The following is a 22,179-nucleotide window of genomic DNA, read 5'->3' on the forward strand; positions in this document are numbered from 1 at the left end:
AAAGAGAAAAGCCGGTGCGGGTGATTGATTGACTGGGAGGTGGTGGGCAAGGCTGCCCCGACAGAGAAAGACCACCTTGTCACTGTCACCGCCATCACCATCACCATCACCACCACTGCCCCTGAGTGCCAAGCGAAAAAACTCCTCAGCTCAAAAGCTGCTTGTCGTGTTCTCGTACACATTCTCTCCCCAAATAGCTTCCTACACAGCCCCTCAATACCGACTGTTCAATACGGTCCGATTTTCTCCGGGAACCAAGAAAAGTGCAATGACGGTCAACCCGCCGTCACCTGGCCGATCTCGCACAGGCAAAAAACGCCCAACGCCGCATCTCAACGCGACATGTGAGCTCGTGGCACGCGTCCAGGTGTTGGCCAGGGAAGGCGACGTGGAGATAAATGGACATGAGCTCGACATTGCCACCGTAGTCGCTGTGTCGAGGTGCGTTGCTCCCAGCCAGGAAGCCTGCGCAGACAGACATTTCCTCTAACCACGGAGCTCCAGATTTGGCTGCAAGCCGTTTATCGAGCGAACTCCCGAGCTGCTGGAAAACATCGAAGCAGGACAAGACATTCTGTACGCTCACCTCGGAGGTGGTAGCAAGCTTTATGGTGAGCTCAGTGACAGGATTTGTAACCGCATGGATCCCTCCCCGAGGCTGACAGGGCACCAAACAACAGGCATCAACACCGGCTTTGGAGGCAGTGCGGACCTTCGCACCAACGAGCTGCTCTCCCTCCAGCGAGCTCTGATCCAACATCAACAGTCGGCCGTCCTCACCCCAAGAGATCTCGGAGCAGTGCACGATGGCCACGAAGAGACCAGCCCCCATTCCATGCCTTCAGCGTGGGTCAGGGGTGCCATGCTGGTACGGTGTAACACCAACATCCGCGGCCACTCGGCCATCAGCCTGCAGATTGCCGACACTCTTGTGGAGTTTGTCCGGAGAGATATGACACCCATAGTGCCTCTCAGGGGTTCAATCTCCGCGTCTGGTGACCTCATGCCACTCTCATACATTGCTGGAGCCTTGCAAGGAAATCCAGACACATTCGTCCGAACCGGAAAAGGCAAGGATTTCAAGGTGATGACCGCTCGAGAAGCATTCAAAGAGATCGAGCGCTTGAATCTGGACGATGAGGCGAAGCATGGCAAGCAACTGGTCAATGGCAGGAGCATCGAATACTCACCCATCGTCCTCGGACCCAAGGAAGGGCTAGCATTGGTGAATGGGACTGCGCCTTCCGCTGCGGTGGCTTGTCTCGCGCTGTACGAGGCGAACCAGCTTGCAATCCTGTCGCAGCTCATCACCTGCCTTTCGTCGGAAGCTCTGGCGGGAAATGTCGAGTGGACTCATGCATACATTGCAGACGTCCGTCCTCATGCCGGCCAAATTGAAGTCTCACGGAACCAGCGGTCTTTCTTCGAAGGATCCAGGCTCGTCGAGGGCCTCGACCACGCCAATCGGCACAAGGAAGGGATTGTGCAGGATCGGTATTCCACGAGAACGTCCTCTCAGTGGATCGGTCCACTGCTGGAAGACTTGCTTCATGCGTCTGAGCAATTGAAGGTCGAGCTGAACTCGACGACCGACAACCCGATTGTTGACCTTCAAGCACGCGAGGTCCACTGCGGCGGCAATTTCCAGGCCACGTCCGTGACGATGGTTGCTGAGAAGATCAGACTGTGTCTCCAAATGATCGGGAAGATGCTCTTCGCCCAGACGAGCGAGCTGATCAATCCCGCCTACAACAACGGGCTGCCACCAAACCTGGCCTCGGACGACCCCAGTCTCTCCTTTTTTGCCAAAGGCGTCGACATCAATATGGCGGCATATCAATCAGAGCTGGCCTTCCTGGCCAACCCAGTCAGTTCTCACGTGCAGTCGGCCGAAATGCACAACCAGGGGATCAACTCGCTCGCACTGATCTCGGCCCGCTATGCAATGCAGAGTGTTGAGATTGTCCACCTGATGTCAGCGTCGGCCATCTATGTTGGACTTCAGGGCGTCGATCTCCGAACCATGCACACGACCTTCCTAGCGCAGTTCAAGGACGTTGCCGAGGCTACCGTCCGCAAGACCTTTAGATGCTGGATGGCGGACAATGAGATGAAGCTACTCGCAAGCGATATATGGGCGTCTATCCGTAAGACATGGTATGCCACCGCCAGTAGTGACGCCGCAGATCGATGTGAGAAGGTCGCAAAGGCCACCGTGGAGCCGATCTTGAGCTGTCTGCACCAATTCGACCAGAAGTACCGCGACCAGGGATCTTGCCAGGAGCGATTTGCGCGCGAGCACAATGCCTGGCTGGAGGCGCTGCAGAAGGTCATGTACGACGCGTTCCTGCTCCACCGGGCCAGCTTCTTCGACCGTCCCACGACACCCGAGTATCTAGGCAAAGGCACGAAGATACTGTACCGCTTCGTGCGGGAGGAGTTGGGCGTGCCGTTCCACCGCGGCCACATCGAGGATCCTGTAATAAGGGATAGTCTGGACGGACGTCCTGTCAAGACGATCGGGTCGTGGATCTCTGTCATTTACGAGGCGCTGAGGGATGGAAGGCTGTACGATGTGGTGATGAAGGCAACGCAGAAGGGGACCTCCGCCACAATTGCCACGGCGGATGGACCGAGGATGGACTTGTCATCAGGAAGGTAAGCGGTCGATTGCTACCCTGAGAGAGAGAGAGTAAAAACCTCTTGTTGCGAGGATGTGAGCGTATGGAGCTGCTGTGGCGGATAGGAAGAGGGAGTATGTGTGGCATTGTCCATTGTCAGAAGAGAAACAAATGTGGGTGTTTATGGTCGCTGTTTCAACACCAGCCATCCGAGGGGCGCGGCCGCGCCAGCCAGGCCAGATAAAAATGTGTATGTCAAGACAGAGTACAGAGACCGTGTTATGTGCCGTATATTGAGGTCATACTGCTATTAAATACATGGCATGTTCAATCACGATCCAGGAACAAGAACCTGACTCAGTCGGCACTGCGTCAGTCAGTCAGTCAGTCGCATAGACTGCTTTTTGTTCCTTGTAGACAAGTCTGTACACATGTGTCTGTGTCTGTGTCTCGTCTGTCTCTCTGACGACAGGCCTCCCTTCTTCCCCTTTTCCTTCCTTTCTTTTTTCTGTATTTTTGCACCCATGTCTGTCCATCCTTGACCTCATGCCATGCCACGCACACTGCCTGGATCATGTCAGATCATGTCTTGTCATTTCAGGCCATACCATGCTATGCTTTGCCACGCTATGCCATGTCGTGAATCCTCCTCATTGTCGGTGCATCATCCTCACTACTTGGTGCACTGTAGCGTAGTTTAGTGCAGTGCAGTGTAGTGTAGTACAGTGTTGTATAGTGCGACGGGTTCAGATGATCTAGCTCTTCCTCGCGGCCGATGGCTTTTATATCCATGCATCTTGAAGAACGAGCTTGTCATCCTGGTCCTGGTCGTCGTGGTCATAGTCGTGGTCGTGGTTGTGAGTGTGATGAAACATGTTCTTTTCACCACCACCACCACCACCACCACCACCACTGTCACTACCATCGCTGCCACTGCCATTACTGCCACCGCTCTGCTGATCATCGCCGTGAAGACGAGTCAAGTTGATTCGAAAAGCAGTCAGCTCTACCGCGTCATACCTCGTCCATCCATCATCCTCCTCCTGCTGCTGCTGCTCCCCTTCGACCCCATCTACCGCGTCTCGGCCCCAGAACACAATCTCATTCAGCGGTTTGCCTGCATACATGTGCGTGTCGACGTCGCTGGTGCAGAAATCTTCCCATACGTTGGTGTTGCTGGAGCTCGAGCTGGATGAGGATGCCGGTGAATGTCCAGAACGATCCAGAGTAAACGCGATGCGCCACAGTTCGCCCTTCTTGGCCGCTTGATCCCGACAGAGCGACGTGGGGATCACTTGGAGACGGATGTCATATTTGTCCGGAATGTGAAACTGGGCGGGGAGGATCGCGAGCACGTCCGTGCCGTTGGACACCCACTGGGTGATCTCCAGGCCGTGGGCGTCCGAGTAGGACAGGCGCAGCGAGGAATTGATGGCGTTCTCGGGGCCGGCGGCGGTAAAAGTCCCCGTGTACCGGTGCTGGGCCTGGCGTCCGGCGAGGCGGTCCGCGGCGCGGACCAAGGGCACCGTGACCAGCTCGACGACCTGGTCGAGAAAGCTCTCGTCGCCGCCCGTGAAGATGGTGATGCCCAGCTCGTACTCGGGCACGAGCACGATCAGCGTGCGGTACCCCGGCAGGCCGCCGCCCTTGGTGAAGAAACTGACCGTCCTGGCCGGGCTGCCCGGGATGACGTGGTCCGGGCGCAGGATCTCCCACGGCATGCCGTAGAACGACTTCAACCCGGGCGCGAACGACGCGGGCACCAGCCAATTGACCTTGGCGTCGGCCACGTTGCCGTATTCTTTCAAAACGTGGCGCAGGAAAACCGACATGTCGCTCGAGGGGCAATACAGCCCGCCGGTCGGGTTCTGGACCCCCTCGTCGACGTCCCAGTACCACGCGTTGCCCTTGGGGAGGATGGCGACGGAATCTGGCGGTTTTCGAAACGACGTCGACGTCATTTCCAACGGGCGCAGGATCGCCGACTCGATGTACTCTTCGTAGCTGGTCCCCGTGACGTTGGCGAGGACCAGGCCCAGCAGCTCAAACGCGATGTTCGAGTACGTCGATTTCTGGTTCGGCGCGAACAGGGGCGGCTTGTCCGACATGTAGTCCAAAAGGTCCGCCGGCGTGCACGGCTTGTACTCGTTGTACTCGTCACACTTTGGGAGGCGTGACCATTCTGGCGCGGACGGAGGTAGTGGAGGCAGTCCGAGCACGGTGGGGTCGGGAAGGGCCTTTATCAAGTCGCTCTGCGCCCAGTCGCGCGGGATACCCGAGAACTGGCTCGCGAGCGACCTCAGGGTGATGTCCTCCCAGGGGATCGTCCCGCCGCTTCGGTGCTTGAGAGCTGGGATGTACTTGTCCACGGCGTCGTCGAGACTCAGGTTGCCAGCAGCATGTTGTTGCAGGATCCCCAACACCGTGAAGACCTTGGTGATGCTGGCAATGCGGTAGGAACTACGTCCGTCGACGTGCTCGGCTCCCGGCCTCTCCGGGTCTTTGTCGGCGGCGGTGTGGAACGTGGACCACAGCGTCGAGTGGGGGGAAGTGACCTCTATAGAGTAAGACGATGTGTTGAGGTCTGGGCGGGTGGCGAAAAGCGACGACAGAGACGCTTCGATGTGCTGAAATGCTTCGAGGAGCTCGGGTTGTGGGTTAGAGTATGTCGGCGGCGGGAACACGGGGGTCTGTGAAAAGCACGCTGCGGCAATGAGGGAGATGAAGCTGAATGTCGTCAGGAGAATGGCCGTCCTGGAACGAGGAGCCATGTTGACCTTTGAAATGGCGCTTGGGTCTCGCAAGAGATTATATGGTGTTGCTTCAGGAATAGGAGCTATACTGCGCAGTGAGCGAGTCTGCCGCTGGCCCAGAAGACTGTCGCATTCAGGAGAGAAACCCCACAAAGGTCCTTGGCCATGTACGATATATAATCTGTGGTCGGATTCAGGCAGCAGCTTTTCACGGGAAGAGAAACCACCATGAATGACAATTGGGGAAATCTAACAAAAAGAGGGGCTTCTCAGTTCGCAGCGAGTGGCTATGAGAGAGAGCTTCGAGAATGGCGGTGACTGGGATTAAGGTGGGAGCCTATTGAGGATGGAAGTCCGTGCTTTGTATAGTATCTGTCTGTAGGTTTCGTGTTATAGACAGTGTAGGGAGAAATTCAAGGTCAGTTGGGTAGATTCTCAATGGCGAAACAAGGCTCAAATACCAAGGTCCCTTTCCCCCACACAAGGCTGAATCCACAAGGCTGATGATACGAGGCCGAGCCCACAAGGCTGAGCGGTATAAATCCGCCTCAACCTATGGTCCCTTCTGCCAATAGAACCAGCACCGACTGACAAAGAAATTCATCCTATGTGTCAAGTGATGGCTCTCAGCCACATCTCAATATTCACCAATTATATACGGAAATAACCTCAGCGCTATGCTATATATACCAACAACATTCTATCCACAAACAATCCTCCACAGGGATAAACAAAAGAAAGGTATCATAGCAACTTGACGCTAAATAGAGCACGGGGTATATTGTTCTTCCTTCTGTACAAACTCCGAGCACCCCAGCGAGCGGGAGAAAATATTAGTGACCAGGATGATCGTGTAGGAGAAATCGCCATGTCTCGTCCCAGCCCTCAGCTTTTCGTTCTCGTTTCAAAACATTCTGTATTCTTCAACCTGTACCTCCTCCACATATCGGCACAACACATCAAAGCTATGCGCACTCATATGTCTATGCAAGATGCATAGGATCAATAAATGACAGAGAAACCAAATGATCGACAGAAGGGGAATCGTCCGTGTGGCATGACCAACGGGCACATAGTCCTCCCATTACCCAAAACCTGGGTGCGAGGTGTTTCATTCAGTGAGCAGCTCATCCTCTCCAAGATGCTGGGTATTCTTCCCCTCCAACGGCGAAGCATCGTCATCCACATCTTCTGTGAGATCCAGGTTTGCCTCATGCTTGGTCTGAACCGGAGTCCGCGGCACGTCAATCTTTAGCTGTGAGGGTGGCGAAGAGTCGGACTGTAATTGTAGACTCTCAGGTCGCTTGTCTGCCTGCTTGCTCGAAAGTGCTCGGGGTTGCGAACCGTAGGCCCGCAGTGGGCGTGCTTCAGGTCCACTTCCTTTGCGAGTTTGCACTGGGCCAGCAGCCGGGCTTCTCATGCTCGGTGGAAGCAATATCGGTGTCTGGTTTGGTGTCTTCTGAGATGTACCTGGTGGTGTGATAATCCCCGACAAGAAACTTGCAGGGCTACCGACGGCAGATTTTGAGGGTGTCTGACTCCCTAGGTTGGTGGCTAGTTCAGATATGGCGCCGATTGAGGTCTCACGAGCTCTTCGCCAGTTGCCCCATGCCGCTGCCGCCGCCAAGGGAAGTGCACGGGGCGACTGAGCATAGCTTGACAAGCTTGAGATTGACGGGAAGGAACTGGTCAACCCGCCTGCCCCAGCACGCTCTTTCAGTTGCTGTTCCATCTGCAGATTCGCCTTGAGCCTAATCGCAGCATCTCTGACTGCCTCTCGATCGAAGTCGGCTTTGGAGACAGTGTTGATAATATCCTCAAGGTCGTCGATCCTCACGCTCAAAAGTTCACGAAGCCAGCTGATTTCGGTGTCGCGCTCCTTGACCTTGTTGGGAGCGTCCTTGTCCACAGCGGCAAGCTCAGTCTCCAGCTGCTCTATCTTTTGTTCGCGATTCTGCAACTGATCTTGTAACACCATGATCGACTCCCGAAGGGCTTGCGGCGAGATTCTGTCAGGTACATCCGACCCCTTCGCAAACGACATTGAGGCGGTTGCCGCACGTTGTGGTGGCGATGCGACGACGGATGAAGCGGGCGTAGGCAGATTGACTCCTTTGGCGGTCGCAGCTTCTACAGCAGCTCTTGCGGCGGACTTCGTTATTTCCAGTCTCTCCTCCAAATCCGTGACCTTACTCTCGAGGTGCTTCACCTTGTCCTCGCTCAGCCCGAGCCGCTCCTTGAACTGGTGTTCCAACCTCGTTCGAGTATCAAACGAATTATGCAGCTCTCTTGTGTGACGGTCGCGCAGTTCGTTGAGTTTCTTCTCGTGAACTTGGTGTTGGTCCTCCAGAGCAGTTTCTTTCTTGTCATTAGCTTCTCGAAGAGCCTCCTTGTGCCCCTCAATGGTCTCGGAGAGGAGTGCGTCATGTTTGGCCTTTTGTTCTTCGAGATCCAACTCGGCATGATCCAGACGACCTTGTAATCGCGTAATCTGCGCGTTGGAGTCGGCCTGGATGCTCTCAAGTTTAGTCAAGGCACTTTCCAATTCAGCCTTCAGTTTGGCTGTGGCGGTAGCCAGCTCTGCATCCTTGCTCTTCTTAACATGCTCCAACTCGCGATCTAGGTTGAAAGCTTTGGTATCCAGAGCCCTGTTCTCTTCCCGAAGCGAGGCCACCAATTCGTCAAGCCGCGAAATATTCAGCTGAGCCTGGTCTAGAATCGTCTTCATGTGCATGTTTTGCTTGTGTTCTTTGTCCAGGGTATCCAATTCAAGTTCAGCCTTCTCCCGGTGCCGTCGCTCTTGCTCAAGTGCGTCTTGAAGGAGGGCAAGTTTGCTCTGCAGACCGTGTTCCTTGTTCCGCCAATCATGTTGTTCAGCGTGCAGGTCTTGCACAACTTGTGCGATCTGGGATTGCAGTCGCTCAACTTTGGTTCGAAGATTTTGTCGAGACTGTGTCTGATCTGCCAATTGATGATTAAGTTCTTGCAAGGTGCGCTTGAGCTCTTTGTTAGATGCACGTTCCGTACGGATGTCTTCTCGCCACTGATCACTCGAGACACGGTATTCCTCTAGTGTATGTTCGAGGGCGGTGTTTTTGAGAGTCAGTCCTTCAAGTTCGCGCTCAAGGTTTCTATACGAGTCCTTTTCCTCGACGAAAGCCTCCAGAGTGCGTTGAGCCTCTTCAGAGGATTCTCGATATTGTGCAGCTTCCTCTTCGGCAATGCGTAGTCGTAGTTTCAGCTCGTTAATTTCCTCTTCTGCCGTCCGTCTGAGGCGAGATTCCTCGGCTGCATGCTCTTGAGAGATCTTCAGCATTGTCTCGAGGCCGTCGATCTGGGGTTTGTATTTGATGTCGGCCGCCTCATGTTCTTGCTGAACCCTTGAGCCCCGGAGTCTCGGATGATGGGAAATTACGTCTTCCATGATTGTCTTTAACTCGTTCTGGGTGTTCTGAGAGCCATTCTGCTGAGCGAGCTCTCTCATCTCCTGCAGGACGGCATTTATCTCTGTCAAGTCGATTGAAGGCTGTGGTAGAACAGGAGGCTGATGTGCAGCTAATGCTTCGGCGACAGCTGCGCGGATCAGGTCTTGTTTGCGCGAGCCCCTTCGGGCAGTCGGCGATCGAGTTCTGTAAGACGCGAAACCTTCATAGGCATCGTACTCATCCTCATCGTCAGCGTCCGAGTCCTTTTGGCTGGCCGATAGACCTCGGTCATCACTTTTCTGACTCTGCTGTGTCGCCATCAGAGCTAGCGAATGCTGAATGGTCCTCAAAGTGCGTTCAAGGGGACCGAGACGGTTCTCAAGCAACCCATCCACCAAATCATTGACGTGGCCATCAAAGAACTGGGACCGAAGTTGTAGTTTCGCCGCCTCTGCTGCAGGTATCGTGTCACCCCAATCACTGACATCATCTCTGCCCGAGTTCAACTTGTGTACCCCAATGCCCAAGCCATATGATGGTGGGTACGAGGTGTCGCTTTGAGCAGCCTTGGTCTCCCGGTGTCTGGATGGGCTCGGGCTCGGAGCGTCGCTTCGGAAGTGGCTTCCCGGCCGCATGTCAACGAGCGGCGTCGACTGAACAGGTGTATCATTGCGCTCTACACCCAGTTCTGGATGAACTTCAAGGTGTTTCATAACAGCGTCAATTTCTTCAAAGGATGGCTCAGCGCGGTCTTCGTGCCGCAACAAGGATCCTATTCTGTCAAATCGTTCGGCTTCTGTGTCAGGCTCGGTATCAAAGTCCTTGGCCGGTTCCAAAATGTACTTTCGCCGTTGAGGAGGCTCGGAGTCGTCACCAGCAGATTTCTCTTCGATGACCTCGACGACTTCGTCTTCAGTGCTCTTCTCCTCGAAAACTTCGACCGTGCTCTCTGCTTCGTGTACTGATTCATGATCCTTCTCAACATAGTGTGGCATATCTGTGGGAGGCGAAGAAAGACTAGCCTTGAGATCAGAAGGTGGACTTGATGTGTCTGCGTATTTGGAGTCTTCCAGCCCTTGAGTCTTCTGTGGCATCGCAAATGAGGAGGATGCCAGTGACCTTGTGACTCTCGGATTGAATTCGAAGGGTGTAGCTAGTGCCGAAAGTGACGACTTCTGTTTTCGAGTGCGCTCTACTGGCAGACTCGTTGGTTTGACAGGAGTTTCTGCTTCCTTCTTGAGGTTATCCGAAGACTCTGCTTCGGCAGTCTGCTCAGAGTCTAGTATCTGATCAGTCTCGAGAGGCGGCCGAGCTTCACTGAACAAAGTAACCTCGCCTTGATTCGCGAAAGTAAACGTTGAGTCCGTCCCGCCTGCATCGCTAGTCCGTTCTTGAAGGTTGGGCGTGTCCGCAGCATCGGTCAGCTGTTTCTCATCTGCAGGGATATAAGCCCAGCCGTCGAAATGTTTCTCGGGCGTTTCTGGCTTGGGCCCATTCGCATCGACATCATCTACGATCTCTGACAGGATCCTTCTGTGATGGAACGGTGCCGAATCCGCATAGACAGGACTTCGATCTCCGTCACTACCAGTCCTTCGCGCTCTCTTTTGCCGATCTATAGGGGGCAGGGGCCGACCCATATCGTCCGATAAGTTGTTGATATCTTCCTCTTGAGCGTCCTTTGACTTTGGACCAGCTGTTGGAATGCCCTTACTTGTTCTCCTCATCGCCTTGGAGCCTGGGTCTATGACAACGTTGCCGAATATGCTGGTCGTGTGGTCCGCCGGTCCTTCACCAGCGGAAGTCACGCTATCTTGGAAGTTGGTACTAGGGGACTGAGAAGGATTGAACACCGGAGCCTCTACATTAAACGTCGCAGAGCTGAATGTGAAAGGAGTGTTTTTGGGTGCTTGAGCCGTGCGTGGAGTGAAAGCAGGGGCGTCGGCATTAAGATGTGACAAGGAAAACCTGCCTCGGGCCGCAGTTCTCTCGGGAGGAGGTGCTGGCTTCGCTGTAGGCAGGCCAAATGGTATTGAACTGGGTCCAGCAAACGAAAAGTTGGAGCTTGAGAAGCCAGCTCGTGGGTCGAATTCTTTGGCCTCCACATTGAACTTGGAACTCGTCGGAACGGCGGCAGGAGAAACCTTGGGTTCAGCTTTCGCTGCATCACTCAATGCTTGCCAGTTCACGAATGGATTCTTGTCGTCCATCAGCATGGGCGTAGCAGCTATGCTTGGATTTGTCTCAATTTCTGATTTCTCATCTGCTGTGGTTATCGTCTCAGGCCGTCTCAATATCGGTGGCTCTTCGTTCAGAGACTCGTCCAAAGCTGAGTCCTTCCTCGAGGCCATGTCAACCTGGGTTGCGTCTTCAAGCCCTCCCTCCCCTTTCTCGTGCAGAGCCGCTTCAGCTTCATCAATCTCCCTTTGCAACGCGATGCTGAGATTATGACGGTGGCTCTTCGGAGTAGGATGCGCAATTTCAATTGGAGTCCGGGAGGGATCGCTGTACTGAGGTGTGTGCACCATACTCTCTATCCGCTGTGGCAGGGTTGGACTCGGGGTATGTTGAATAGTCTTTTGCGGAATGGGAAAATATCCTCTTTGTTGCATTGGGTTCGGGCGCCCTGGTTCACCAGCAAAGCTGGCTGTTGCCGTGCGCATATGCATAGCCTGTTTTTGGGACAGGACTTCTCCCATATTGGGAAGAAGCAATGGGTGATTGGGGGAGAAACTGTTTTGCCGCGAGGAGAGTGGTTGAATGTTTGGTCGAGCGCCGTTGCTGAAGGAATTCGCATGAGATAGAGGAGCTTCCAATGGGGATGGGATTCGTCCATGGAAATTAGACTGAGCAATCGAAGGCTTGTACCCATGCATATTTTTCGGCAATGCATTGAATTGTGAAGAGCCGACAGATCCAGGCTGAGGACTGATCCCAGCAGACGACATTATCGACGGGGAGAAGGGATTGCTTGTAGCTCTAAGCGGGTTGCTTGCTGATGAAGAAGAGGGACCAATTGGAGGGGACGTCGCAAGGGCTTGATGACCTGAAGAGATGCGACTCATTGCAGGAGAGAAGGGTGACCGAGTTGATGGAGCAGCTTCAGAGTTACTCGGACTGACACCCAATGCTCGAAGTTTCTCCTCCTTGAGGTAGTTGACCCACGATTCCCATTCTGCCTGATTAGGTATGTGCACCTGGAATTCCCGCAGTTTTCGCTCTGCGTGAATGTCTGTCGTGTCAGGGTACACCGGACGACTCTGGCCACTGCTCTCCCCCGAAGCCCCGGCACTCGGATCGGTTAGCCCAAAGCCATCCACTGAATACCCAGCCGCGATCCAACCATCTATCCGTTCTTTGACCTGTTGTGGCGTAAGCACAGGAGGCAGACCGGCCGCTTCTCGATCTGTGAGTGGGAGAGCGATAATACAAGCTTTGCCCTTCCAGATAACTTTTTTCTTAGGGCGCTGGAATGATTGCATCGAGGGGGGACGGGGTCGAACCGCTGTAGTTGGGCTCTCTGGAGGCTTCGCATCATCTGCCACCACCTGGGATGTTTGGCGAGGTAAAATTGGGAGTGGCTTTTCCACCGCTGGAGTATTCTCTAAATCGTGCTCAGCCATTTCGTGCTGTGCTGATGGCGAGAGCCGCATGCGGGGGCGTTCTGGCGCTATTGACAGCCTTCCGGAATCATGGAAGGTGTATGGAGTAATTGTAGCCAGGCTTTCGCTGCTTCTGTGTCGTACCGGTAGGCGGCCCACTGACTCGGCAGGCGATGCTCCCCAGCTATCGAGATATGCTACACGGGTTGGCGTGTTCTCCTCCTCTTCCACACCAGTCTCCGATCCGCTTTCTTCAGAGTCACTCAGCCAATTGGGTCTTTCGGAGCGTGGATTTCGCAACAGCTTTCTCGAACTTCGACGAGTTCTCCTGTGCAGGCGATGTCGAATACGCGACTCGAGGCTATCAACGTCGTCACTGGGGGTAGGGGTGATGGCTGGTCGACCAATCGAATTTCCGAAAGGGACTGCTGCTTCAATATTCAGGCGCTGACCGGTAGAATCGAAAGGCTGAGGGGTTCTTCGAGGGCTTGGAGTAGCATACGGTGAACCCCAAGCAGCTGCGTAGTAGGCACCGCTTCCGTCCCGCTGTCGAAGATAATCCGGGGATTGGCGATAGTCTGGAGGATCACGATCGCGGCGCAGGGTCGGTAATGGGGGTAGGGTGAAAGGAGAGATCCAATCGGTTTCTGAAGGAGTGGACGAAAGACTGTGTGCTTTCAGTGGATGGAACGAGACCTGAGAGTCAGGGTAGGGGTAGATGCCGATGCGGTGACTGGCAGAAGGGGTGCTCTCGAAGTGATTGAGCTCGTCGAGGTTCATGAACGGAGGTCTTGAGAGGTTGAGGCTAGTGGTCGCAAGACGAAGGAGGAGGAACTAAGTTCCAAGATCTCGAGCAGCGCAGTGTCGGGAGAGCAGGGACTGGAAGACACGCTCAACGCCATGGAAAAACACGATAGACGGTGAAAATGAACCAAGTTCAGTTGGGTGTTGGAAGTTGTCAAAATTAGAGAGCATGATGAGGATCGAGATTGGGAAATCAGCCGGGGATTCGAGAAACGGTGCTCATTAGAGACGGTGACGCGACACGCTGAAGTGGATATTAGTGGACATGCTTTCAGTGCCTAAAGGGCCTTGATCTGCCGCCTAGTACCGCCCAAGTTCCTCTATTGCCTCTGTTGGCAGCCCCTAATTGGCTGAGTCCCCGCTAATACACGGCGCCGTCCGCTGTCAAAACTGGAATCGCTCCAAGGGTCAGGGATCAGGGTCGCAGGGTGGATGCACGCCTCCCGAGGACGGACGCACTACTACGAGTAAATTCTCCGATACACTAACCATTAATTAGGGAGTAGACCACTGTGCGACCGTTTGATCCCCCTGAAGAGTAAGAATTTTCTCTGTAGATTATACTCTTACTAGTATGTCCTGCACGTGTGCCCTCGACTAAATAAAACTCACTTCCCACTCATGCCACATTTCCCCAGATATGTTCAATCTCAATGATTTTACTTTGTTTTACCACAGCCAAATCGCGCGCCATGCTGGTCATTGTCGTAGGTCATTAAATCGTGATCCAAGCCGGATGCTTCCAGTCTCGCAACTCGCTCAAGAGACCTCCTGGGTGATTGGAACCATCTCCTCCAAAACGCCTTGCTGTTTGTAAATGGAACGCTTCAGAACGGAACCGCCTCCCTGTGGACTGAAAAATTCTTCCAAGCCGCATCTAAAGCCGTGGTAGCCTCAAAAAGGATTTGCCGACTGTCGTAATCAACGTTCTTCCTGATCTCATGGAAGCGATTTGCCTCGGGTATCGGCTCTCCTGGTGACACGCCTTCCTCCTCCAGTTCGATGATTCTCCGGGCCAAGACGGCCATGATGGGCCCTTCCCAGACGCCCTCTTTGCCGGCTCTCTTGAGTTGAGCCACTGCTCGCCGTCGGATACCCCAGTCTCGACACTTGCAAGCCGTGAAGAAGAGAGGGTGTATGATGCCCAGCTCCATGGTGAACGGGGTGAGCTCATCTTCCAGGGGCATTGCTTCAGCCAAACTAAGAGCCGTCGTCACCTGCTCAACCTTGGATACCATATCCTCGAAGTCGTCCATAAATGCGTCAAATGTGGTTTCGGGTCCACAATCTACGCACACCTTGAGCATCATAACTGCAGTCTTGATCTGCAGGCGGAGACCCAACAGGCTTTTGATGTCAGCACGGCCTAGCCTTGGACCCTGTATTGAGAAGAAGTTCTCTAGAGCTGCCATCCAGGCATCAAAGATATCAAGAGCCTCTTGCCGTCGAGTCTGCCACTCTACCGGCACAGAATCTTTCTTCCAATATCGGTACATGCGCGCATCGGATTTGACCAGTTGGTAGACCGACACAAGGAGGTTGTCGAGATGGTTGCGAACTTGACTCAAGGTGAGATTGGTCGGTAGTATTCGAGGGACGTGGCCAATCTGGGTCAACAAAGGTTCTGCTCGCTCCTTGGAAAACGTGCATGCTTGAATATCGTAGCGGGCAAATACCCGGAGTAGTTCGTCCAACTCATCTTGAGGAATCTCGCGAAAGGTCGGCCGTGAGCCGGACGATTGCTCTGGCGAATAGGGTGTAAGTGAGTTGTCATTATCCTGAGGGAGATTCATTTGTCTGATCAGTTCTCTCATTCCTTGCTGATAGTGGATGACAGCAGCCATATTGTTGCGTCGAAGAACTTCGAAGCAGGCAAATAATATACTTGAAATGATGGCGAGCTTGGCGTTGGTGCTCGAGGGGGTGTTGAGTCTCTGGTTCAGGTCGCGCAACGCACCCCCGTATAGCTTCAAGGCGTGTCGGTAGCTCTGGTCGTCAATCAATTGGGGGCTGTATTTGCCACAGCGGTCCTGGTAATCCTCATGCAACGTCCCCAAGGCAATGATTGCGTTCCGGACCACTGGTTCCTCGTGACCCACTTTGAGTACGAGTTTTGTCCAGAACCCGGTTTCGGAACCTCCAGCGAATGCAGGCACCGTGCAGTACTGGAAGCGGTGGAAGATGCGACGTTCTTGAGTGTTGCCTTGAAATGGTTTGGAAATTGAGTTGGGTTGAAATAGATGTTGGAAAGACACCGGGCTCTGCTGTGGTGGCGACAAAGCGGTCGACGCTGAGCCGCTGGAGCTGTCTTTGGGAAACTCGTACCCATCGCATTTACGACCAGTGGAGGTACATCGCTTACCTATTGTGAGGTCAAGTGAGCACTAATCCGGACCACGGCGAGAGGATATGGCACGGGCCAGATGCGGAAGCAGGGAAAACTTACAACTGGGCTTTGTCTCATCACACTTTATGCGCCGTATCTGCTCGCATCAGATGAGTTAAAATGAAGTCAACCCATGATCTCATGTCAAGTACATGCGATGAGACCAGTAGGAGAGCGTGGCAAGAGGTAAGAAGGCGATTTTAGTCAGACACGGGTCGACGAGACGACTTGTCTGATCGTTCAGCTACCCACCGATGTGGCTGGGAAGTCAAACGAGCATTGAGCCGTACATTTGTGGTGGAGGGAGGAATGTAGCGAGAGGGTAGGTCTGGGTTGGGTGGGGACAATGCCGTGGTAGGGGAAAACTCACCTTGCATGTTTTGCATCCCGTTCGTACTTTTGGTTTGCTAGCTCTTTTCCTTCGGGAGGCCAAGACATAGGGGGTACCGTTGGAGGAGCCCTGTCGTTCACCCACTCTGCCAGGCATGGAGCCAGTGAGGGCGAGGACTAGGTCGGTATCAGGCTCTGCGTCAGGCACAGGCACATACTGTGGGACAAGCGAGTGGGAAGGGACATGAATAGCGAAGGAGCGAGCTTGGGGTTCTGGCCACATGGTGGGCGGCCGAAGTTGGAATAAAGGTGGCAATCAAGGTAAAGTTGCGTCAAAAGTACGAGGGGTACCAGTCGCGGACTTTGCAGTCAGGTGGCCAACAGCAAGCGGCGGAGAAGTCCAAGCTCGCGAATGAGATCTGCGGCGGCCGAGATTGGTACAGTAGCGGATGGGCGCTGCAGTGGTTTCGGGGGGCGTGTGAGTGAGCGCGATATGCAGGTACCGTAGGGGGGTTGAATGATGATGATGATGGAGCAGGAACTGTTACGACGAAGGCAAGCTTGCGGAAATTATTGTACGTATATACCAATGAAGATGACCTGGAATTGCCGTCAACGTCTATGCCGAACTTTTGCAGGTCCTTTGTCGACGAGATAGCCGTGCCAGGTTGCTCCAGAGCACTTGAGGCCTCAGCTGTAGCAAAGAGTCTCGGGGGCCGGAATTCATCCACGCAATAAGAGCCAGCAGACGCACGATGGGCAGTCGCACAGGCAATGACGAACAAGCCCAACAAGCCTGGAAGGGCAATGAATTAGGCGGTGTCGCCGAAACTTGTCAGCGAACTGTGGGTGATCCCTAGGTACCAGGGAGGCGGCACAGTGTAGGGGCGGCCCAAAGGCCAACGAGAAAAGAATAAAAATAAGAATAATGGACCGAGGCCAAAATGGTCGAGATGGGTGCCAAAGGAGGTACGTGCGAATGAGTTTTGCAGGAGTTGGTGTGATGTGGTGCCTGCGCGGTTGAGGTTGGAAAGAGAAAAGACAAAAGGACCTTTTTTCTGGTGGGGAAAGGGAAGGCGGAAAGGCAGAGAGAAGCATGAGGAAGAAAATAGAGGGGGAGACTTGACAGAGTCTTAGTTGGCCGCAGTCCAAGCTGCGGAGAGGCCGACTGGGACCTGTATTGCTTGATCCATTTTGATTGGCTGGCTCGTAACACTGGACTGCAGAGGTGCTCGCTCGGCATTGTCCGAGTCGCCTCATAGGCCGTGCAGGACGGCTGTGCAGCCACAGTCCACCTCGTACCTACCTCGCTACCTCCTCTTCGAAGAGTGTTCTCGTACTCACACGGAGTCAGCCTTGACCGAACGCCGCCTCGTATTCAAACGTGCCGAGCGATCTACTCGCCTTCCTGCGCACACACGATTGAAAGAACATGCAGGCAATCTACCCTCGTAGCGAGACTTCAGGAACCAAACGGTTGCCATTGGCCCAAGAAAAGGAGGATCTTGAGCCTAGACGAGGAGTATGCCATAAAGATCAGCTTGTCAAGATTTCCCATCGCATGTGAGCGGGAAAATGGAGATCTTCGTACTGGAGGTTGTACCCGGTTATCTCTCAAATAGAGCGAGGCCCATTCGTGAGGAGTTGCCGACAGCACCATTTACGAGTACCCCTACCCTCTAAATCTCGCAATGGACATACCGTACGTGTAACATTATACGCAAGGCACAGAATTTCACTTTCAGATCCTCCTTGATAAGACATACGAAGTGTGCATGAAACATGACACGATGCTTCCGAGGGCTATGTTAGATACATTGGTATTGGCCAAGGCACGTGCTCCATTGCTCAGAGTCTGGATCAAGGACCTTCCGATGACTAGAGGTGTTGGCAACTTGGCAATCCAAGGCTCACAACTCATCGTGCTGTCCCTGTTCCCTCCCGGCAGCATTCCAGGGTGCTCTTTTCCCGTGCAAAATTTCCAAGAGAAAGGCTTCTATATTGTCCGCCTCGATTCGTTTCGCCGCTGGATACGGAAATACTTGATCCTTCCAAGCGCTATACACGGTAAAACTCGGATAGTGGCCCCTGTGCAGCCCAAGGCCTGTGGTCATGTGGCCGTATTCGTCGCCGTCAATGGTGACGAAGTTGACATAGTCCTTGTACTGCTTTGCAACGGGGTGAAGCTTTCGACGGAAGAGAGCGCGATCGTTGTCGTCAGTGACGAATATATAGGCAAGCAGTTTATGGGACTGTGGAATTAGCACGCGACCTGCTTCAGGTCAGGGCTGGTCAGGCTTACACTCATGTAGTTGATTTCGTTTCGGCGAGTCAGCTCATCTATGAGTGGCTTTCCTGCCTCAAGAATGAACTTTTCAATGACAGATTGGCTCACGGTGCCCGGCAGGATCTCTCGATCGCTAACGTCCGTCATGTAAGAAACGATAGAGGGGAATGTGATCTTCTCCTTTTCTGCCAGTCTCTTGTCGTCCGAGATCCCAAAGACGAATTGGTCCTGGTACTTCTGTGCAGTTCTTATGAATTTTGATCTCATGGAATGGTCCTCCTTTTTCATAAATGCCACAAACGTCACTCGATCTATCCCAGTTAATCTCGTGATATTTTTGAAATTCACCTCCGAGACCGCCGGAAGGGAGACACGCCGGACGAAGGGTACGATGGCGGACGCTTTGCGCGGACCTCTATATCGCACTGATTCATGGGGACCACGGAAAAGGCGTATGGCAGGATAAGAATGCACATTATGCGCGGCGCAGAGGGTCTGATTCACGGTACAGTCGATGCTAATGGCCGGACAAGTGAGTTGAGACTTCACCGCTGCCCACTCTGACGCGAGCGATTGGCAGGGAGCTGTCCACGGCTGGGAGCATGTCAGGAACGGCCTCGAGAAGCTTTACGTAGGGACAATGAATACCGCAACGAACGCTGTTAGCGTGAGGCCGTTCGAGTCGACAAGGGACTGAAACTCAACGTCGGACACATGCTGCCATTGTGCGTGCGCTGCAGCAGCCAAACCAGCAAGTATGACACGAGCAAAGAGGTGCATCTTCATGGCAGGAGGGAGCTGAAGGCACTCAAGAGGGATGAGAGATCATTTTGCCACGGCTCATGGTCTCTGGTGAGACAAGCCTGTAAGCTGCAATGGTGAAACAGTCGGGGGAAGCAGACGCTTTAAGGGGTTGCAATGTTCGAGGAAGCAGGGAGCGCAATTGTGCCATCTTTAGAGAGCTGACTGCGTGCACGATGTTCACGAGTTTCTGTTGACTATTTGCGAGAGGTGGAAACTGTTCACGCCGACGTTGGCTTTCAAGATGAAGATATTTGCAGGTTGTTATCTTATCGCTGGCCTGGTGTCAAGCTCCGCCCTTGTTGCCGCATTGGACAGCCAGGCACACCTCACTCCAGATTGCACTCATCCGCCCTATACCATCCATCTCTTCTCTCGCGAACCGCTCGTCATCTACATTGCCGACTTCCTCACCTCCGTCGAGCGGGAGCACCTCCTTGAAGCGAGGTAGGTTACGTACTCCAATACTTTTCACCCTTCCTGCCGCCAGGCTCACCTTCATACACAGCGCCTCAGCCTTCACCGATTCCCAGACAGCTGACCAGGACGGTACGCAAACCCTTCGTAGCACTCGACGCTCCAAGTCGGCCACTGCTTCCCGTGACGCCGTAACACGATGTATCGAAGAACGGGCTCTGCTATTCCAGGGATATGACACGCCTCGGACACACCTTGAGCCGTTGCAATTAGTGCGCTATCATACCAACGAAACTTATGATCTTCATACGGACTGGTTCACGTCACCAGCGCAGACGACTCGATCGCACGGTGGGAATCGTCTGTCTTCGTTCTTTGCATATGTGAAAGCAAGTGCAGATATCTCTGGTGGAGGTACGACATTTCCACTTCTGGACGTGCCAAAGGACGAACGCTGGTGTGAATACATTGATTGTGATACGCCTTTTGACGAGGGTGTGACGTTCCTTCCCATCCCTGGAAATGCAGTGTTTTGGGTAAATATGGTTGCGGGGAGGGGGGACCAAAGAGTCATCCACTCCGGGAGCGTTGTGACTAGTGGCGAGAAGGTTGGATTGAATATCTGGACAAGAGAGGGGCCGTTGAGCCCAAAATTCAGGGGAGATATTGATGGGGAGCAGGCTGATGAAGACGAGGACGAACCATAAAAGAAACGCTGCGCAACGGTTGACGGTTGATACATCACCTTGGTAACCACCCGCCGCCTGGCTTCATATGGAATGGCAGTCCTGCTACCTGCACCCATAAGAGTAGTCTACCTTGACTGGGTCTCATCAGGGAAGACTACCACCGGGGTTTTAGGCGTACTTCTGCCTGAATGTGCTTTAGATATGTGTGTACATGGAAATGAGTATGTCGTGTGCTAGAACAGAGAAAAATCACTATGACGTCAACTGCTAGCAGGGTAAATGTTGTTCCGGTAGTTCCGGTAAAAGACGTTGAAACGCGACCGCGTTGTCGAAAGTGTCAAAGGCCGCAGATCGCAGATGTAAACATACTGTAGCAATAGTGAAGAAAACAGACATTGTTGTATTGTTAGTCGCCTCCCAAGCACACGAATAATATGGTAGGTACAAACACTCTGTCGCGCCCTCTTTTGCAGCGACATCACCTGCAAAGTGCAATCCCTGTCACCACTTCCTTCGTCACGCTCTGTCATCAGTCTAACAAAAAAAAAAGGCTTCCCTCCGTCGTCTTGCCAAAGACCATGCAGCATTGCGCACTGCACTACCTCCAAATTACCTCTTCCCAGACGCCGACCATGGTTCAGCCATTCAGGACGATCTTTCCCAGCTCGTCATCTGCATTACCGGCGCTGAGGGCACACCCTACGCCGAAGGATTGTGGCGACTGCATCTCAAAATGCCCCACGACTACCCGAAAAGCCCTCCGAAGGCAACCTTCCAGACACGAATATACCACCCCAATGTTGATCCCACGACGGGAGCGGTGTGCCTAGAGACGTTGAAAAGAGATTGGGATCCGAAGTTAACGCTGAAAGACATCTTGATCACGATATCGTGTTTATTGATTCAACCCAATCCGGACTCTGCGTTAAATGCAGCCGCAGGCGCACAGATCCAAGAAGACTACGACACCTTTTCTACACAGGCGCGGTTGATGACTCGAATCCATGCACCCATTCCGAAGCATTTGTCAGATGCCGTCCAGGAGGCGAAGCGTCGAGGGGAGGAATCCGAGCAAGAACTGAAGGAAAAACGCTCATCCCGAGGAACATCGGCGGAGGACGACACGAAAGAGAATGCACCTAGTCTGTCCAGTGCAGTGGTCAAAGATGCCACATCAGGGAGCAAAGAGAAGCGAGCTCTCTCGGAAATAGCATTGATCGACGGGGATGATACGCAACAACGGTCTGAGGAGATTGAAGAACCAAAGCGAAAATCCCCCAAAACGACGCGGATGTCTACACCTGACCAGACCAGGGCGGTTCCCTCGAGCATCGCTAGCAACCATAGGTCGCAACAAAAATCATATGGAGAACCAGACCAAGTGGCACAAAACAAGGAAAACATGCACAGTGAGGAGCTGGCACCGAAACCAATGGCAACACGAAAGACCAACACAGGTGCAGGAAAGAAGAAGCTCCCGCGAGTTGGTATTCGGAGACTTTGAGGCGGGGACGGAACAGGTGTCCAGGTTGTTCTAGATCTCCCTTGTGTTGGTCCAAGCGTTCAAGCGAATTCCACGAGTATTTGTTACAAGGAAGGCGGCGTGTCGTATCATTGGAATGTCGACTAGGTTTGTCACTGGGCAGGCTGGGACGCCCACATTGCCACGGAGTTACGTGGAGCGGGAATTTCCAGTCAAACGGATAGGATATCCATGGTTCGGATGGAGTTTCGTACAGTGTGGTTGGTTGCAGATAAATGCAAACGTTTAGAGATACCCCACCACAGAATGCCTTAAGAATACCAGCTATTGACTATTGTGAGGCGGACTCAGTGGTAGTGACAGCCTTGAAGTTGTATACCTAATTCGTAGATTGTTTACTCACAGGATCTTTCACTCAACCTTCGTAACCCCTTCACGACCCTTCTTCCAGGGACACCCCTGAAAAGTCTTGTTGTGCCCTCCTCGGTGCGACGCAAGGGATAGCGTGGCCAGGAGCGGACACATGAAACTCGGCAACCAGACCCCAGCCGTCACCCATTCAACGGGACTAACGGGACTAA

At 53.5% G+C, this 22,179-nt stretch overlaps 6 protein-coding genes across 6 annotated transcripts; 2 read left to right on the forward strand and 4 right to left on the reverse strand.

The window, feature by feature from the left end:
• Positions 1 to 268: 268 nt before the first annotated feature.
• Positions 269 to 2,662, forward strand: AYO21_05857 (phenylalanine ammonia-lyase; the record flags this gene model as incomplete). Its single annotated transcript, XM_022655824.1, has 3 exons — positions 269 to 441; positions 505 to 611; positions 681 to 2,662. The coding sequence occupies 3 exons, from the start codon at positions 269 to 271 to the stop codon at positions 2,660 to 2,662; spliced, it is 2,262 nt and encodes a 753-aa protein (XP_022511936.1).
• A 741-nt stretch (positions 2,663 to 3,403) lies between these two features.
• AYO21_05858 (hypothetical protein) lies at positions 3,404 to 5,392 on the reverse strand (the record flags this gene model as incomplete). Its single annotated transcript, XM_022655825.1, has 1 exon — positions 3,404 to 5,392. The coding sequence occupies one exon, from the start codon at positions 5,390 to 5,392 to the stop codon at positions 3,404 to 3,406; it is 1,989 nt and encodes a 662-aa protein (XP_022511937.1).
• A 1,093-nt stretch (positions 5,393 to 6,485) lies between these two features.
• AYO21_05859 (hypothetical protein) lies at positions 6,486 to 13,181 on the reverse strand (the record flags this gene model as incomplete). The annotated part of the gene is made up of 1 exon (XM_022655826.1): positions 6,486 to 13,181. One exon carries the CDS (start codon positions 13,179 to 13,181, stop codon positions 6,486 to 6,488), a length of 6,696 nt encoding a protein of 2,231 aa, XP_022511938.1.
• An 851-nt stretch (positions 13,182 to 14,032) lies between these two features.
• AYO21_05860 (hypothetical protein) lies at positions 14,033 to 15,968 on the reverse strand (the record flags this gene model as incomplete). Its single annotated transcript, XM_022655827.1, has 2 exons — positions 14,033 to 15,567; positions 15,962 to 15,968. 2 exons carry the CDS (start codon positions 15,966 to 15,968, stop codon positions 14,033 to 14,035), a joined length of 1,542 nt encoding a protein of 513 aa, XP_022511939.1.
• Positions 15,969 to 17,831: 1,863 nt separating this feature from the next.
• AYO21_05861 (hypothetical protein) lies at positions 17,832 to 18,994 on the reverse strand (the record flags this gene model as incomplete). The annotated part of the gene is made up of 3 exons (XM_022655828.1): positions 17,832 to 18,173; positions 18,224 to 18,802; positions 18,857 to 18,994. 3 exons carry the CDS (start codon positions 18,992 to 18,994, stop codon positions 17,832 to 17,834), a joined length of 1,059 nt encoding a protein of 352 aa, XP_022511940.1.
• Positions 18,995 to 19,253: 259 nt separating this feature from the next.
• Positions 19,254 to 21,619, forward strand: AYO21_05862 (hypothetical protein; the record flags this gene model as incomplete). Its single annotated transcript, XM_022655829.1, has 3 exons — positions 19,254 to 19,456; positions 19,518 to 19,962; positions 20,666 to 21,619. 3 exons carry the CDS (start codon positions 19,254 to 19,256, stop codon positions 21,617 to 21,619), a joined length of 1,602 nt encoding a protein of 533 aa, XP_022511941.1.
• Between the last annotated feature and the right edge of the window lie 560 nt (positions 21,620 to 22,179).

Source organism: Fonsecaea monophora (assembly GCF_001642475.1).
Source record: "Fonsecaea monophora strain CBS 269.37 chromosome Unknown Scaff38, whole genome shotgun sequence".
Taxonomy (NCBI): domain Eukaryota; kingdom Fungi; phylum Ascomycota; class Eurotiomycetes; order Chaetothyriales; family Herpotrichiellaceae; genus Fonsecaea; species Fonsecaea monophora.